Here is a 16,321-nt window from a genome sequence, read left to right as displayed (position 1 = left end):
GTGAGTGCTGCCTTCCTGTGGCCTGAGCAAGTCCCCTTGGGACTCAGACTCCTGGCCATCAGTTTGCCCATCTGTATAATGCAGGACCAGATGGAACAGGCTGGGCCTCTCCTTCTGATTGGACTGTGCCTTGTTTTAGAACGAACACTGGGCTGCGGGATGAGAGGGGCGAGTGTGCGTGGCCTCGGTGCAGGTATCAGTCATACCTGCTCCACCCTCCACACTTGCCTCCATTGGGAAGGTGGGGCCCTGGCTCTGTCTTGAGCTGAGGAGTGGGTGTGAGTGGGCTCTGGGTCCCCTTAGGATCCCTCAGGGCCATGGCAGCTGGACCATGAGGCAGGCTTGTGGCTCAGTCCTGGCCCTCTGTGGATGCGCTGTGGCATCCCTGGGCTGCCCCTTCTTTCCCAGGTCCTGCCTGGTTACGCCCTCAGAAATGAGAGCACGTGGCTCCTGGCAGCCACCACCCTGTTCAGGTTTCCAGAGTCTGCCCAGCAGCATGAGGGAGTCTCCAGGAGGGTTTGCATTTATGTGTGATTTGCTTTCTCAGTGTGCCCTTCACCAGAAGTTGCTCTTAGTTGCTCTTTTTTGGTTCTGATAGCAGCCAAGAGCTCTTTTACCCAGAACCCTTTGCACTCTAGCCCTAGTTTGAGAAGGAAGAATGGTCCTTAGTCGTGGCTGGCCAGGTTTCAGTAAGATTTTCCCATTGCTCCCTCAGTGTGGAGCCCTGAGCTTGATTCTGGCACAGGGAAGTGCCCAGGACGGGAGTTTAGCCCTGCCCTCAGGGGACTCATGCCAGCAGGGAGGGGATCAGGGTAGCACCTGGGAAGCCATCCCACAGGGCCAGCCTGACTACTGGCCAGCTAGGACACCGTGGCCATGTTCTCTCTGCCTGGGCCCTCCTCTCTGACGACATGACAGTTCAGTTGGCCTCCAGGACTGAGAAAACCCAGGGAGCTGTCGTGGCCCCGGTGAGTCAGAGCCCTGGAGCCCTGCAGCCCTGGAGCCCTCTCCAATGGAGCCCCACAGCAAGAGCGCATCTCCCAGCTGAGCTGTGGTTGATCCCTCCACTGTGCCAAGGGGCGCCATGAGGTGGGAAGAGGTGCCTGGGGATGCCTGTTGTATGCCCGGGGACAGCCTGTGGCCCAGCTCCTGGCATGACTGTGGCCTCTTGCTCAGGCAGGGCTGGGGTATTGGGCAGAGTGAGCAGAGCCAGGCAGCCTGTGTTAGGGGCCTGGAGGATGAGACAGTGGGAGCACAGTAGGAGGGCCAATCTTTTCTCTCACAGGGCAGGCCACCAGGAGGATGGGCGCCCCCAGGTTCCAAGAGGAACCGTTGGCATTTGGACTGGTGGCCATGGGTGAAGGGAGATCTCTGGAACGCTGGACCTGGCGTCCCCAAGTCTGGCTGTGTGGCTGGGCTTGAAGGCACCTGTGGGCAGTGGGCACCCACCCACCTCACCCAGTGTCTCTTTCCCAGGCTCTCTCAAATCTGGGAAGCAGCTGCCCCCTCATCTAGTCCAAGGAGCTAAAATTCTCAATGATGCTTTCCAACCGTGGATGAAGCAGCAGGTGGGAATCATGTCACAAATGCCCTAGGTCAGGAGAGCAGTGACAGGTGGGAGAACCTCCCCGGAGACCCAGCAGCAATGTCCAGGGCTTGTCCTGCTTCAGTAAGATCCGGACTGGCAGGGACGGTGGTGCTCTCCTGCCTGGCTTGGCCCAGGGTGTGACTTTGCCCCAGACACCCCATGGGTCCGTCCCCTGCTCTCCACTGACTGGGCCACTTGAGAGCTGGGGGAGGACAGATGTAGGCGCAGAGCCCCCTCCACCAGGGGCTCAGGGAGGACAGATGCAGGCGCAGAGCACCCTCCACCAGGGGCTCAGGGAGGACAGATGCAGGCGCAGAGCCCCCTCCACCAGGGGCTCAGGGAGGACAGATGCAGGCGCAGAGCACCCTCCACCAGGGGCTCAGGGAGGACAGATGCAGGCGCAGAGCCCCCTCCACCAGGGGCTCAGGGAGGACAGATGCAGGCGCAGAGCACCCTCCACCAGGGGCTCAGGGAGGACAGATGCAGGCGCAGAGCCCCCTCCACCAGGGGCTCAGGGAGGACAGATGCAGGCGCAGAGCCCCCTCCACCAGGGGCTCAGGGAGGACAGATGCAGGCGCAGAGCCCCCTCCACCAGGGGCTCAGGGAGGACAGATGCAGGCGCAGAGCCCCCTCCACCAGGGGCTCAGGGAGGACAGATGCAGGCGCAGAGCCCCCTCCACCAGGGGCTCAGGGAGGACAGATGCAGGCGCAGAGCACCCTCCACCAGGGGCTCACAGTTTGGTCACAAGTTGGTGGGAGGAGGGTGAGCAGGTGCCCATGTCTCCTGGGAGGAAAGTGGGTCTGTGGGCGGAGGACAGATGGCTGATGGTGGGATGACACTGTGTGAGCACAGAAAGGCCTGGAATCTGGTGGGGGCAGGGAAGGACTGGGGGAGTAGCTGGCCCCAGGACAGGGAGTGCTGGGGACGCCTTATTGGCTCCTCCTGGCTGGCCCTGGCATTAGTTCAGAAGCTAGGCTGCCTGATGCGGATGCAGCACCCCAGCCACCTTGCTCTGTGACCCGGGCATCCCCTCCCTGTGACCCTCCACGATGACCCTCCTGTGCACGCCCCCACAGAAACTGCTTCCTGTGCATCTTCCCTTGGTTTTGGCTAAAAACGTAAGCTGCTTCCTTAGCATCTTCCCTTGGTTTTGGCTATAGAAGGGAGGGGAAGGTCTGGCTCAGCCTCGAGCACCCTCTGGGACAGTGTTTCCTGCTGTGGCTCTCATTGTGCAGAGGCTCCATGCCCGCTCCTGAGGGAGGAGGATCCTCTCCCAGGCCAGAGAGGGCCAGTGGTGGTTTGCAGGAAGCCTTCAGGAGGGGGAGGCCAGGCTGCAGGGAACACCATGTGCAGCCTGCCTCTCTCATGGGTGGGCCAGTTAGGAGAGACAGCCAGTACGTTCCCAGGGCCATCCTGCAGCCACCACCTCCCGCAGACCTCAAGGCCCAGGGCAGTCCAGGGTGCCCCTCCTACCTCACTTCAGCCGTGTGGCCCAGTGGAGTGGCCTCTGACCAGGAAGAAGGGATGGGACCCATGTTTACTCCATAGCCTGCTGGTGGTGTTCTCAGGCATGCTTGTCCCCTCTGGTTCTCAGTTTGTCCACCTGTTGATGGGGGTCACAGCAGAGACCTCTTGCTGGGGCAGAATTTGGCTGGGAAGCCCCTCTCATGCTCATCTGGGTGTCTCAGCAATCGGGACAGCCTGGAAGGATGCAGGAATAGATCAAGGCCATGGGATGTGTCTGGCACTGACCCTGGGCCCCATTGTCTTGTATGCTTTGGCAGAGCATGAGAACAATCTCCCAGAGCACGTCAAACCTTCACAGCTCATCAAAGACCTGGGCAAAGAGATCCAGCTCAGTGAGGTGGGGTCGTGCCCAGGTACTGGGCTGGACCCCTGGGGATGGGGGAGGGCCTGCCTGTCTTTCTCTGGGCCTGGGGACTAGCCTGACACAGAGCTGCTGGCTCCAGGAAGGACAGTGTCCCAGACAGTCCTCCCTGCACTCTTCTGGGTAAGCTTGACTTTGTGAGGGCTCAGGGTCTCAGGTCTCTGGCTGGGTCTGTGTCCTGGTGTGAGTGTGTAGGGACCAAGAGATGGCACTGGCCCCTCTGAAGCTCCCATGGAGAGGGCACTCTGTGGGAGGAGCCCCTGCCTCAGCCCCTGGAGTCCCAGCGTGTGTGATCCTGGATGAGCCCCCAGCCGCTGTGCTCAGGGTAGGACAGAAGAGCCTCGGGGAGAGCAAGTGACTGATGGCATATGGTAGGTGTGAGTGTGTCACACAACAGTGTGGGGTGGGTTTGAGCATGTCACATGATCGTGTGTGGTAGCTGAGCCTTTCTGGGCTAACAGCTCCCCGCCAGGCTAGCAGTGAGGGTCTCCAGCATCCCGGTGTGTGGACCCTCCTGGGCCACAGTTTGGCAGAAGCAGCAAGTGACCCTCTCCTCTCTGTACCCCAGAATGTCTCCAAAGCTGTCTGACCGGAAGTGAATACTGTCTTCTCGTCAGATGAGGTCTGTGATGGGGACAGGGAGAAGGAGGAGCCCCTGCCTCCAATTGAGGCCACCCCACCTCAATCCCTCCTGAAGAAAGTGCCCCCCCAAAAAAGACTCCCAAAACTGTGAAGATGCCCAAGCCATCCAAAATCCCCAAGCCCCCGAAACCCCCTAAGCCCCCAAGGCCCCACAAAATGCTGAAGCTCAAAGATGGAGGCAAGAAGAAAGGGAAGAAGTCCTGAGAGTCAGCCTCGCCTAATATCTCCAACCTGGACCTGCTCAGAGCCCACACTAAGGAGGCACTGACCAAGATGGAGCCACCCAAGAAGGGCAAGGTAGGGCCCCCTCACCCTGATTCCCCACCTCATCACCAGAGGCACTGCAGCACCTCTTGGGGGCCAGGCCCATAGATATAGCTGGGGCCCATTGTCCTTGTTCTCCAGGGACCCCTGGGAGGATGTGGGGGTCTGGGCTCTTCTGTGAGCTCAGTCTGCCCAGAAGATGCACTTCCCTGCCTGGTCCTGACCCAATCCTGCAGCAACCGGGCACAGACCCTTCAGCGGGAACAGGCTCTGCCCCAGCAAGCCACAGAGCAGTGAGCCTGGAGAGAAGCCCTCATTGAGGAAGGCAGCACAGTGTGTGTGTGCTGTGGCACTGGTGGCACTCAGGAGGGCCACCTTGTGGGGGAGGCACGGTGGTTTTCCAGGATGGGATGTCTAGGTTTCCTAGCCAGATGAGCAGTTGCCAGGGGACAAAGAAGCCCTGGGTCCTCCTTGGGGCCAAGGCATTGAGGCTGAAGCCTGGAGTTAGATGAGGTGTCTGTGCAGAAACAACAAGGAGAATGCCATTGGAGGGGAGAGTGTTCAGGGGTGAGGACAGGAGCAGAGTTGCCCTGATAGTCTGAGACCCTGTGGACAGTGAGAGAGATGGGCCCATCCCTGAAGACCCACTCTAACTAGAGGATCTTAGGTCTGGGCTTCAGGGACCATGAACCCCTGAGATCAAGCACCATTGAGTGTGAGCTTCTTCCAGGAGGAGGTTGTTATCCACTTCCTGGGGGCCAGGACATTTCAGGGCCAGCATCACAGGGATTTAGCGGGACACTTTTGTGTTCCCTTTCTCAGGGCAAGCATGAATGAATGCATGAAGAAATGAATGGATGGCTAAATGACTGGGTGGATGAATAGGTGAATGAATGAATAGATGGACGAATGAATGAACAGATGGATGGATGAATGAGTGAATTCATGAATGACTGGATGGATGGTTGAATGGATGAATAGATGAATGAATGGATGGATAGATGAACGAATTGATGGATGGGTGGATGGATGAATAAATGAATGGGTGGATGAATAAATGAATGGGTGGATGGGTGAATGGGTAGATGGATGATGGAAGAATGAATAAATGAATGGATGGGTGGATGAATGGATGGTGAATGAATGGGTAGATGGATGAATGGATTAATGAAGGGATGGATGGATGAGGGGCTGGATGGGTGGATGAGTGGATAGATGGATGGGTAGATGGATGGATGAATGGATGGATGGGTGGATGGATGAAAGAATGGATGGATGGTTGGGTGGGTGGGTGGATGGATGGATTGATGAATATATGGTTGGATGGATGAATGAACAAATGAATGGATGGATGGGTGGATGGAATGGATAGTTAGATGGAATAGATGGATGGATGGATGATTAAATGGATGGTTAGATGAATGAATGGATGGAAAGGTGGATGAATGAACAAATGGATGGGTGGATAAATGAATGGATGGATGAGTGGATGAATGAATGAACAAATGGTGAGTGGATGGATGGGTGGGTGGTTGGATGGATGGGTGGATGAATGGATTGGATGCATAAATGGATGGATGGATCAATGGATGGATGGATGGATGGATGGATGAACAAATGGGTGGATGGATGAATGAATGGATGAACAAATGGATGGATTGACGGATGTGTGGATGGAGGAATGAATAGATGGATAGACGGATGTATGAATCAATGGATGAACAAATGGATGGATGGATGAGCAAATGGATGGATGGATAGGTGAGTGAATGGACCAATGGATGGATAAATGAATGGATGAATGAATGGATGGGTAGATGGATAGATGGGTGGATGAATGAATGAATGAATGAATGAATAAAAGGGTGGATGGGTGCATGAATGGAGGAATAGGTGGATGGATGGATGGATGCAAGGATGAATGAATGGAAGGGTGGATGGGTAGATGGATAAATAAATGGATGAGTCAATGGATGGATGGGTGGGTGGATGAATGAATGGGATGAATGAACGGATGCCTGGATGGATGGATGGATGGGTGGGCAGATGGATGGATGGATAGATGGATGGATGAATGAATGAATGAATGAATGGGTGAGTGGATGGATGGATGGGTGGATGAATGAATGGGATGAATGAATGAATGGATGGGTGGGTGGGTGGATGAATGTTGATGGATGAGTGGATGGATGAACAAATGCATGGAGGATGGATGGATGAATGGGTGGATGAATGAATGGATGAATAAATGGATGGATGGATGGATGGGTGGGAGAATGGATGCATGGATGGGTAGATGGATAGGTGGATGAATGGATGCATGGATGGGTAGATGGATGGAGGCATGAGCTGCAAGCACATGGGCTAGGAGGAGACAGGGAATCTGTGTAGCACAAGGGAGTCCCACTGGCCCTCTGGGTCACAGCAGCACTTTTTTCTAGGCCACAAAGACCATCCTGAGTGTGCCCAACAAGGACGTGGTCCACACAGAGAATGATGTGGAGAGGCTGGAAATTCGAGAGCAAACCAAGAGCAAGTCGGCCAAGTGGAAGTACAAGGTGAGACGTGCACGTGTGCATGGATGCATGTGCGTGCATGTCAGGTCAGTGAGTGTGAGCAGAGATCTGAATCCATGAAGCCCTGTGTGTGTGAAGGAATGTGCAGACATGTGTCTGCGTGTCCTGAGCAGGTGGTGCCATGGGGTGTGGCTATGTGAGTCTGAAGTGTGTGTAGCCACCCATGGACTAACTTCCTCTGAGTTGGTAGGGATGCAAGAGGTTGGGTGTGTCACCCTGTGTGTTGACAGTGTTTCCCTTCATCATCCACACTCTGGTTTTCATTCCCACTCCCTGAGGGCCAGGCACCATGGAGGCACTGAGCCCATGGGGTGCAGGCCCCTGAGCACCCCACAGCGGCCCAGGTGGCCATGAGACCCATGGGTGACTTTCCTTAGGCTTGTTCCCAGCAGCTCTCTCTGCCCCCTGACACTAGTCGGGGTCGTGACCCCCCACTTATGTGTGGGGCTTAGGGACGGCCCTGGTCTTGCTTTTCAGAACAGCAAACCCAACTCCTTACTGAAGATGGAAGAGGAGAGGAAGCTAGAGAAGTCACCTCTAGCTGGAAACAAAGACAAGTTCTCTTTTTCTTTCTCCAACAGGAAACTCCTCGGGTATGTGAGTGCCTGGATGGGAGGGGTGACCTCGCACATAACGCACGTCACGCACATCATACATACTGCATCACACACACTGCCTGATACTACACACACATTACACACACAGCATGCATGCACAGACACACACCACACACTGCATTACACACAACCACACACTACACATCACACACCCCATACACATACAGCCTTTGGCTGACACACCTCTGGGGACTCCTCTCCCTGAGCTGCTGACCTCACTGACTGCAGCCCTGTTCCCGGCACCTCTTCTTCAGGCCCTAGACACCAGCAGAGCTGCATCCCTGCCTCCCACCATGCTCCACCTGCAGGGTGGGTGTGAGGAAGCAGATGTGCCTGGGTGGGGCTGGGCTGGAAGATGCAGCCAGCCTGCAGAGAGGGATGGGCCCCCTAGGCAGGGAGGGAGGCTGTGGGACTCCACGAATGTTAGATGTGTGGCTGTCGTGAGCTGGCGCTGAGGACGTGAGTGTTGGACAGGATCCTGGCCCTTGCAGCCCAGTGGCCAGTGGGGAGGGCCTGGTATGAACCCAGCATGGGAACCTGAGTGCTGAGAACCTGACCCATCTGGGAGTCAGGAGGGCCTCCTGTAGGAGGTGGTGCTGAGCAGAGATTAGGGGGTGTGTCTGGGAGGTGTGTGCATGCTGGATGAGCCTCGGGGTGAGGCGAGGGCTGCTGAGGGCTGTGAGCCTCGTAGCAGCCTTGAGAGCCTCATGGTACCAGCGGCAACACTTGGGCCTGTGTGTGCTCCCAGTGCATGGGGCATGTCACCTGCTGAGGCCCCACACCTGGCTGGAGTCAGAGAGGTCCCAGTGGGAGGGGTGGCCACTTTTCTGCAGCGATCACTGATTAACTTGGCTGGGTCATAGTTTCCTCATTGAAGATGGTAGGAGAAGGCCTCTTCCCGGGTGGTGGAGAAAGGGAGCGGTGCCCAGGCAGAGCCTTGTGAGGTCCAGGGAGCTCACGGCAACATGTGAGGCTGTTCAGCCAGGGAACAGGTCTGCAGGGCCCTGTGGCTGCCCAGCTTCATAACCCTGGGCATGCCGCTTGCTCTATCTGAAGCTCTGCTTCTAGGTTCCGTTCATGCTGTGATGGTGCCAGGGAGTTGAGGATGACTCTAGCCTGTGGACACTTGCGTGTTCTGTGGCTCAGCCTGTAAGGCAGCAGGGCGCACCGCCCCTTCACTTAGAGCCCTGGAAGCAGCCTCGCCGTGGAGCTCTATCCAGGTGTCTGCATTTCCATTTCCTCAGAATTGGAGCTGTGTCTGTTTGAAGTTCCAGTCTTTTCTGCCTCAGCCTGTTGTCCCTGCTAGTATAGAGGGAGAAACCCGTCCTCAAACCCCTGGGAAGGCAGAGGCAGCAGCTGCTTGCAAGCCAAGCTCTGAAGTAGTCCTCCTTCGCCCCAGCAGGGAGACAAGTTACACGCCCTTTCTTAGACTACATCTATCCTGTAGCCCTGGGCCTGAGTTTATTTTTCCAGTATAGCTATGGAGAAAAAAAACCAGGAAAGTTGGATCCTGTTCTGGATAAAGACAGATTCAGCATGTGCCAGGATTCCCAGGCAGGCCAGAGGCAGGGCTTAAGCTTGTCCAGTGGCCCTGGGACAGTTGGGGATCACTGTCCGAGCATCTAAACTGCCTGGGGAAGGGCTCTCTCTGGCTGAATGTGGGGAGGGGAGCACAGCATTGTGTAGGAGGCCATGGGGTTGGGGAGTGTTTCTCCTGTGGGCAGGTAGCTTCCCACAATGGGGACTGAGGGCCCAGCCTGGCCTCCTGGCTGCAGAGGCTTGGGCCCTCTGTCCTCCTCCCACCTCGACTGGTACTGAGGCTTCTTCAGATTGAAATTCAAATGGTGGGGATGTCACCTGCCTCCTGGAGGCCATCCTGCCATGGCCCTGGCAGGGGACCCCTTAGGAGGTCCCACCTGTCCACTGCCATGGGGCTGTGTGGATGCTGCTGACCCACTCACTTCTGTACTAGCTCCAAGGCTCTCAGGCCCCTGACAAGCCCTGGTGTGTTCAGGGCCTTGCAGAACTTCAAGAAAGACAAGCCCAAGCCCATGCAGGACGAGTATGAGTACGTTTCGGACAATGGTGAGCTCAAGATCAACGAGTTACCCATCAGGAGGAAGAAAACTGCCCCAAAAAGGGACTTGTCCTGTGAGTTGGGAAGGGGCGTTGGGGGAGGGGTTGGGAGAGGCCCGTCGTGCCCCGAGAGGTCTTCCCGGAGTGGCTCCCCTCAAGGCTGCCCACTGGACTCCCATCTGCTGTGCTTTCAGTCTTGTTGCATAAGAAGGCGGTGCTGTCCACACTTGTCATGAAGCCAAAGCTGGACTCGGCAGCACACAAGGTGAGCTGCCTTCTGGGCCCCCTCGGTCTTGGGGGCCATCTCTGGGCAGTCCCCAAGGCCGTGGTTTGAGTGACTCCAGGGCGGTCTCTGAGGGTGTTTCTGCACGAGATGGTGGAGGGGCCCCTTACCCTCACCCCACCCTTGAGTGAATGTTCTAAGATCACATCTAACTCTAAGACACAGTGGTCATCTCTGCCTGGGCGTGCGAGGGGCGTGTCCCCACCGAGCACCCTGTCATAGGAGTTTATCCGGATTTGAGCCTGTTAACTGCTTTCCTGCAACTTGAGGTCCCTCTGAGGCTACAGGCCCTGTCCCTGCCTCTCCACCCAGTCATCGCGGCATCTCTTTATATATGTTACACACTGGGGCTCTCTCGTGTTAAGGGTTCCATTGAACCAGTTTCTCGTGAATATGATGCACAGTGTGAAGACAGTTTGGTTCTTTGTGGTCCTGAGACATCTCTAGCACCTGCGTCTGCCCCATGTGCCCGTGTGTGGGCCATCCAGCCCCGTTGGCTCCAGGGGCCTCTGTCTGACCCCAGCAGTGTTCATTAGAAAGGCAGTGCTCTTTAGAAATGTTTAAAAACCTAGTTTAGTCCCTAAAGGGAAAAAGTATCCCCCTCCCAACTCCCAGGCCACTTTGGTGGCCAGACCCTCCCCTGACCGGTGCCCTGTCTCTCACGCAGCAGAGTGACAACTCCTTGGACGAGGGTTTGCTGCACATCAACACAGACACCAAGCCTGGCCACAATGCTAGAGTCAAGAAGGAGAGCGGGAGCTCGGCAGCCGGCATCTTGCACCTGCTGCAGGCCAGCAAGGAGATCGGCACCCTGGAGTACAACCCCAGCAGGTGGGCCCCACCACCCAGCGGTACCCAAGACTGGGGACCAGGCAGGTCCAGGGCTGGCCCTTGGCCATGGTGCTGGGAGCCTGTGAGGTGGACGCAAAGCTGGAGCCAGTGCTGAGCCGCCCCAGGCCTGGGCAGTAGGGCACACCACAGGGTACAGATGCTGCTCTGATGCCAGGAGGGCACACTGCAGGGTGCACATGCTGGACTGGTTGGTCTCACTGGGGCTTTGCTTTCAACCAAGGGCTTACTATTCTAGTGATGGTCCCTGGTAAATTCTCTCAGAACTCACAGCTTTTCAATTTTAAGTGCCGAGACTGTTGTTTTTTCAGGTGGAAATGTTATGGGTATTTCCACATGTACTACAGACAGGTAGCCCACGGGGCAGAGCTGCAGCCCCCTCCATGGTGCCCCTGAAGCTCTGCTTCTAGGTTCCTGGGGAAGCTATTAAATGGCATTCACTCTGAGACAGTGCTAGGGAGTTGAGGATGGAGGTGAGAAAGGCTGGCATGACTCTAGGCTAGCCCCATGCAGGGTGCCACAGCTGCCATGGGGAGCACAGCCCTCCCGGTCCTCCTGACAGCTGCAGATTCCCATTGCACAAATGGGGAAACTGAGACTCTGAGGGCTTACACTTGCACATGGCCATACTGCTAGGAAGTGGCAGAGGCAGGCCCAGAATCTTTGTCTGCCTGATTCTGGAACTTGAGGTTGGAGGTCCTGGAGGGTTGATTAGTGCTGGGCAGTGATGTCTGGGTGTGCACGGCTGGTCCCTTGTCCAGCAGTGACTTGGCTTGAGGAAGATGGAGCCCATGCTTGGGTCCTGCTCAGTTCCCAAGATCTGCTCTGAGACTCTGGTTTCCAGAATCCATGGGCAACCCCGGGCTGTCCTGCCATCTGCTCCACAGCCCCGAGCTTGCTCAGTGGGCAGGTGGAGGCTGCAGGGCAGGCCTGCTTTTAGGCAGACAAGGGGCTTGGGCAAGGTGGATTAAGGGCTTGATTGAAAAGAGCTTTTGCTAAATCAATTGGCTGTATTTTATTTCATGTATTACTGTTTTACATGCAATATTGATCAGAAAGCCAGCTTTAAGGTGCTTTTTTTATTATTGGGAGTGAAGCATGATGGGAGGCTTCCATAGCGCCTTAGGGGACAGATTCCCTGCTTGGCATTAGGTGGTTTCTGTCCATGTTAAGCTCCTTGCTGCAGAGATGTGCTTGTGGCTGGGGGTGAAGCCTGGCTGTGAGTTCTTCCTCCCTATCAGAGGCTGTGGTGCTCCACACGGCTCTTTGAGGGATGCCTGTCTCTGGGAAGAAGTGTGCACTAGCCGACACCTCAGTGACTGGCCTCAGGGGTGGGAGAGGCTTCTAAACACCCTAGGCCCCTCACGAGGTCCCTGGAGAGGCCCAGGAGCCCTGGAGGTGGGGGGTGTCTGAGTCCACCCAAGATGAGGGCAGACAGGGCCAAGAGCCCAGGGGCCACAAGGTGCTTTATCGTGGGCACCTGTGGACTTGCAGGGGGCATGGTGATGGGTACAGAGGTAGGGAAGGTTTTGTGCTCGAGTCTGTGAAGAGGCACTGTGTCTTGGGCTCCTGGCTGTGAATCTGAGCCCAGGAGTGGGGCAACCCATCCGTGGACACACTGATAACAAGAAACCCAGAGCTTCCCCGCTGAACCCGTGCCTCAGGGGAGTGTGCACGTGCAAGTGCGCCTGCCAGGGGCCACTGAGGCTGCTGGTCCCCCTCAGCCCGCTGTAGGCAGTTCCTCTCCCAAAGTCTCCCATTTGGAGCGTAGGCCAGTTTTTGATGGTCCATTTGCTCTGTTTTAAGTATGGACTGCCTGGAAAAAACAGCTGAAGAAAATGGAGGAAAATATGTTAATTTGTCGTGGATAGTTTGTTCAGTGTTTACAGCTGGGGGAAAAAGAGAGGATTTGAGTATGTTAATTGGGGAATTAATGTATTATTTTTCATGCCAACTAGTTAGATGTTGCTCATTGATTCGCCAGCAACCCTGCAGGGCCCGGGCATGCAGCCCTCATCCTTTTTGTGTGCTCTGGCTGGCTCCTGAGCTGGGGGCTGGAAGAGCCTGTTCCTGCGGAGATGTCAGTGAGGGCATGAGTGACCATCCTCTCTCAGGCAGGCCCGCAGCTCTGCCGCTTGTGTGGCAGGGGAAGTGTGGTCCTGGCACTGTGGGGGCAGCTCCTGGCAGTGCCTTTGAGGAGCGCTCGAGGCTGCCTGTGCTTGATTTTCTCATTGGTGTGGCTTTCAAACCTCAGTCCTGTTCAGTTCCTGTGAAACCCGAAACACGGCGCAGTCCAGTGCATCTGAGACAGGGCCTGGGAGGTGGCATTGGTGAGGGCTGCAGCGAGGGTGCCTGCTCCGTCATTGGGCACCCCCTGAGTCCGCTGGACCCTCAGAGAGCAGTGGGTTCGGGCCTCAGCACTGTCCAGCATGGGCAACTTTTGTCCAAGTTGCCTCATCAGCCGTAGGGCTCCCTCTGTGTCTAGGTTCCTTGTGGCAGCTTCCTCTCCCTGTCCCGCTCCAGCATACCCTCAGTCTTAGGAGCCCTCTTGCTTCTGAGCAGGGACTTGTCCTCGCGGGCCACTGCCGCAGGTGCCTCAGTCTCTGTGTCTGGTGACACAGGTGGGTACAGGCATGCAGAGCTGGGTGGTCCGCCTGCCACTGTGTTGTCCTCTTCTTTCTTGTCTCACATGTGTGCTGTCTCTGGTGAGGGGTTTTTGGTACACAGGACCCCATAAAGCGCCTGGGTGTGCTCATAGCCACAGGTTTTCCAGCCTTTCTCATTTGAATGGTTTTACTGAAAGTGCCTCTAGTGCTTCTGGGAAGTGGTGGAGAGGGGATGGGCAGCTCGAGAGACAGGACAGTGATGCTGATGCAGGAGTCCTGGAGGGGTGGGTGCAGGGAGCGGAGGGAGAGGAGGGCAGGCACCCTGTGTGCCCCAAGTATGGACCCGGGAGTGTCCAGATGCAGTGACAGATGTGGCTGGGCCTCCCCTGTGGTGGGGGCGGGGTGTGGGCTGCCTTGTCCTGGGACGAGGTTTGGGCCACAGGGAAATGGGCAGGGGTGAGGACTAGAAAGGGGCGTTGCAGGGGGTACCTGCTGGGCTGGACCACATGAGTGGTGGGGAAGCCTGGTGCACCTGTCCTGGCTACACACAGCATCTGGAGCCCAGGGCAGATCCCTGACTCAGGAGTGTTTGGGTGGGGCCTGGGCCTTGACATTTGTAAAGCTGCCCAAGTAGTTCTGGTGCACAGACAGGTTAGGGTCCTGGCTGCGGTGGGGCAAGGCCCCAAGAAGAGGCCAGGGCTGGATCCCATGGGAAGGCCCAGCAGGGAGGTCCCCAAAGAGCCCAGGCCTTGGGGGTCCTTACCATCCAGCAGCACCAAGCCCCTGGTTCTGTGGGATGGCAGTGGTCACCCCATCTCACCACTTTGTGTGCTAGACAGGCTGATCACATATCGGGTGTTGCAGAAGCTTCTTCTAGAAGGAAGAGAGCCAGTGTAGACAGGAGGTGTGTGCACAGGTATGGAGCATAGGACAAGGATGTAGATAAGAGACAGGCTGGGCACTATGGGAGGGGCCACCTGAAGCTGAGGGCAGCGCAAAGAGAAAGTCTGAGAGTCTGTGTGGAGCCTGCCAGAATGGAGTGAGCTTGGGCTGAGCTGCGGTGCAGCTGTGCCTGTTCAGGTGCACATGTAGCTGCAGGTGGGTGCAGGTGTGGGGTTAGTACAGATGTAGATGCAGCTGGGGGTATAGATGTGGGGGTAGCCACAGGTGTAGATGTAGGTGTGGGGGTAGGTACAGGTATAGATGCAGGTGCGCGTGTGGGGTTGTTACAAGTGTAGATGCTGATGTGGGTGTAGGTACAGGTGTAGATGCAGGTGTGGGTGTAGGCGCTGGTGTAGATGTAGGTGTGGGTGTAGGCGCAGGTGTAGATGCAGGTGTGGGTGTAGGCGCAGGTGTAGATGCAGATGCATGTGTGGGTGTAGGCAGAGGTGTAGATGCAGGTGCAGGTATGGGTGTAGGCACACGTGTAGATGCAGATGCATGTGTGGGTGTAGGCAGAGGTAGATGCAGGTGCAGGTGTGGGTGTAGGCACAGGTGTAGATGCAGATGCAGGTGTGGGTGTAGGCAGAGGTGCAGATGCAGGTGCGGGGTGGGGATAGGTACAGATTTAGATGCAGGAGCAGGTGTGGGGGTAGGTACAGGTGTAGATGCAGATCCGGGTGTGGTGGTAGGTACACGTGTAGATGCAGATCCAGGTCTGGGGGTAGGTACAGGTGTAGATGCAGGTGTAGGGGTAGGTACAGGTGTAGATGAAGTGTGGGTGTGGAGAAAGTTGCAGGTCACTGGGGAGAGCATGTGCCATGGGAGGGAGTGGGCTGTGCTGCCCCTTCTCAGGGTGACACGTGGGAAGGTTCCCTGTGAAGTGGGGTGAGGAATGCCCAGGGCTAGTTCTGCAGTTGGGAGAGAGGGACAGGGTGGACGGAGGGAGTACACAGAGTGGCTGGGGTGCAGAAGGGAAGTCGCTGAGTCTGCTTGCCGGCTTTAAGGTTGGGGAGACCAGACCATGACCATGTGAGGGTCTGGACCCTCCTTCCCATCTGCTGTCTTCCCAATTCTCCTCTCCATGCCCATCTCTCTCCCCAGGCCTCCAGCCCTCCCTGTGGAGTATGGGTGGGTGAACAGAGCTGGATGGAGGGAGTGGCTGGCCTCTTCCAAGGGAGAAGTCATCAGTTCACTGCCACCCTCTCTGCTCCACGCCCACTGCCTGCCACCAAGGCCAGGAGTTTGTGCAGGAGTTAGTGCAGGCTATGGAATCTTGTCTAAGTGCCTGGGCTGCAGGCTAAGAGTGCTGGGCTGAATGCCTGTCTCTCTGTGCCCCTAGCCAACCCCGGCCTCCCCCGGCCTCCCCCAGCATGCAGGAAACCATTCAGGGAATGCTGTCCATGGCCAACCTGCAGGCCTCCGACTCCTGCCTGCAGACCACGTGGTGCACTGTCCAGGCCAAGAGGAGCTCGCTGGCAGCACATGGTGCCCAGAAGAATGGGGGTGGCAGCGGCAAGAGTGCAAGCAAACAACTGCTGAAGAGGGCTGCCAAGAACAGCGTGGACCTGGGCCACTACGAGGAAGAGCACAAGACACCAGATCTGGGAGTCCCTAGTCTCCAGAAATGTGATAAGTAAATGTTTGTTGTTTAAGCCACCCAGTTTATGGTATTTATGTTGTAGCAGGCCAAATGGACTAGAACATTTATTATTTCATTTACTCAAGTAAATAATATATTAATTAAAAAATAAAAATCGGTAAACCTTTACATAAAGTTACGTCACAAAGGTTACAGCGACAGAATTTGAATCAAGTTTGCAATATGACATGAAGGTTCTGGCATCTATTTTGTCCCTTGGTATCAAGTTTATTTCTCTAAATAGTTTATGTTTTCAACTTTGGTTACCTGTCAAAAGGGGAAAAGAAAATTCTACTTCTAAGTATAATTATAAAGCAGAAATCCTGTAGTTATGTATGTAACAAGCTTAT

General features: G+C 56.1%; 1 protein-coding gene across 1 annotated transcript; it reads left to right on the top strand.

The window, feature by feature from the left end:
• The first annotated feature begins 911 nt into the window (after positions 1 to 911).
• On the top strand, positions 912 to 15,988 carry LOC134760115 (lysine-specific demethylase PHF2-like). Its single transcript, XM_063715793.1, is given in 10 exon segments — positions 912 to 968; positions 3,184 to 3,469; positions 4,065 to 4,180; positions 4,183 to 4,416; positions 6,825 to 6,941; positions 7,437 to 7,552; positions 9,549 to 9,727; positions 9,847 to 9,917; positions 10,606 to 10,766; positions 15,672 to 15,988. Coding segments are annotated over 10 exon segments (1,635 nt in total). The 3' UTR covers positions 15,970 to 15,988.
• The last annotated feature ends 333 nt before the right edge of the window (positions 15,989 to 16,321 follow it).

The sequence above is a fragment of the Pongo abelii genome, chromosome 15 (genome assembly GCF_028885655.2).
Source record: "Pongo abelii isolate AG06213 chromosome 15, NHGRI_mPonAbe1-v2.0_pri, whole genome shotgun sequence".
Classification (NCBI taxonomy): domain Eukaryota; kingdom Metazoa; phylum Chordata; class Mammalia; order Primates; family Hominidae; genus Pongo; species Pongo abelii.
The sequence above is the reverse complement of the archived record's forward strand: the minus strand, read 5'-3'. Positions and strand labels throughout refer to the sequence as shown.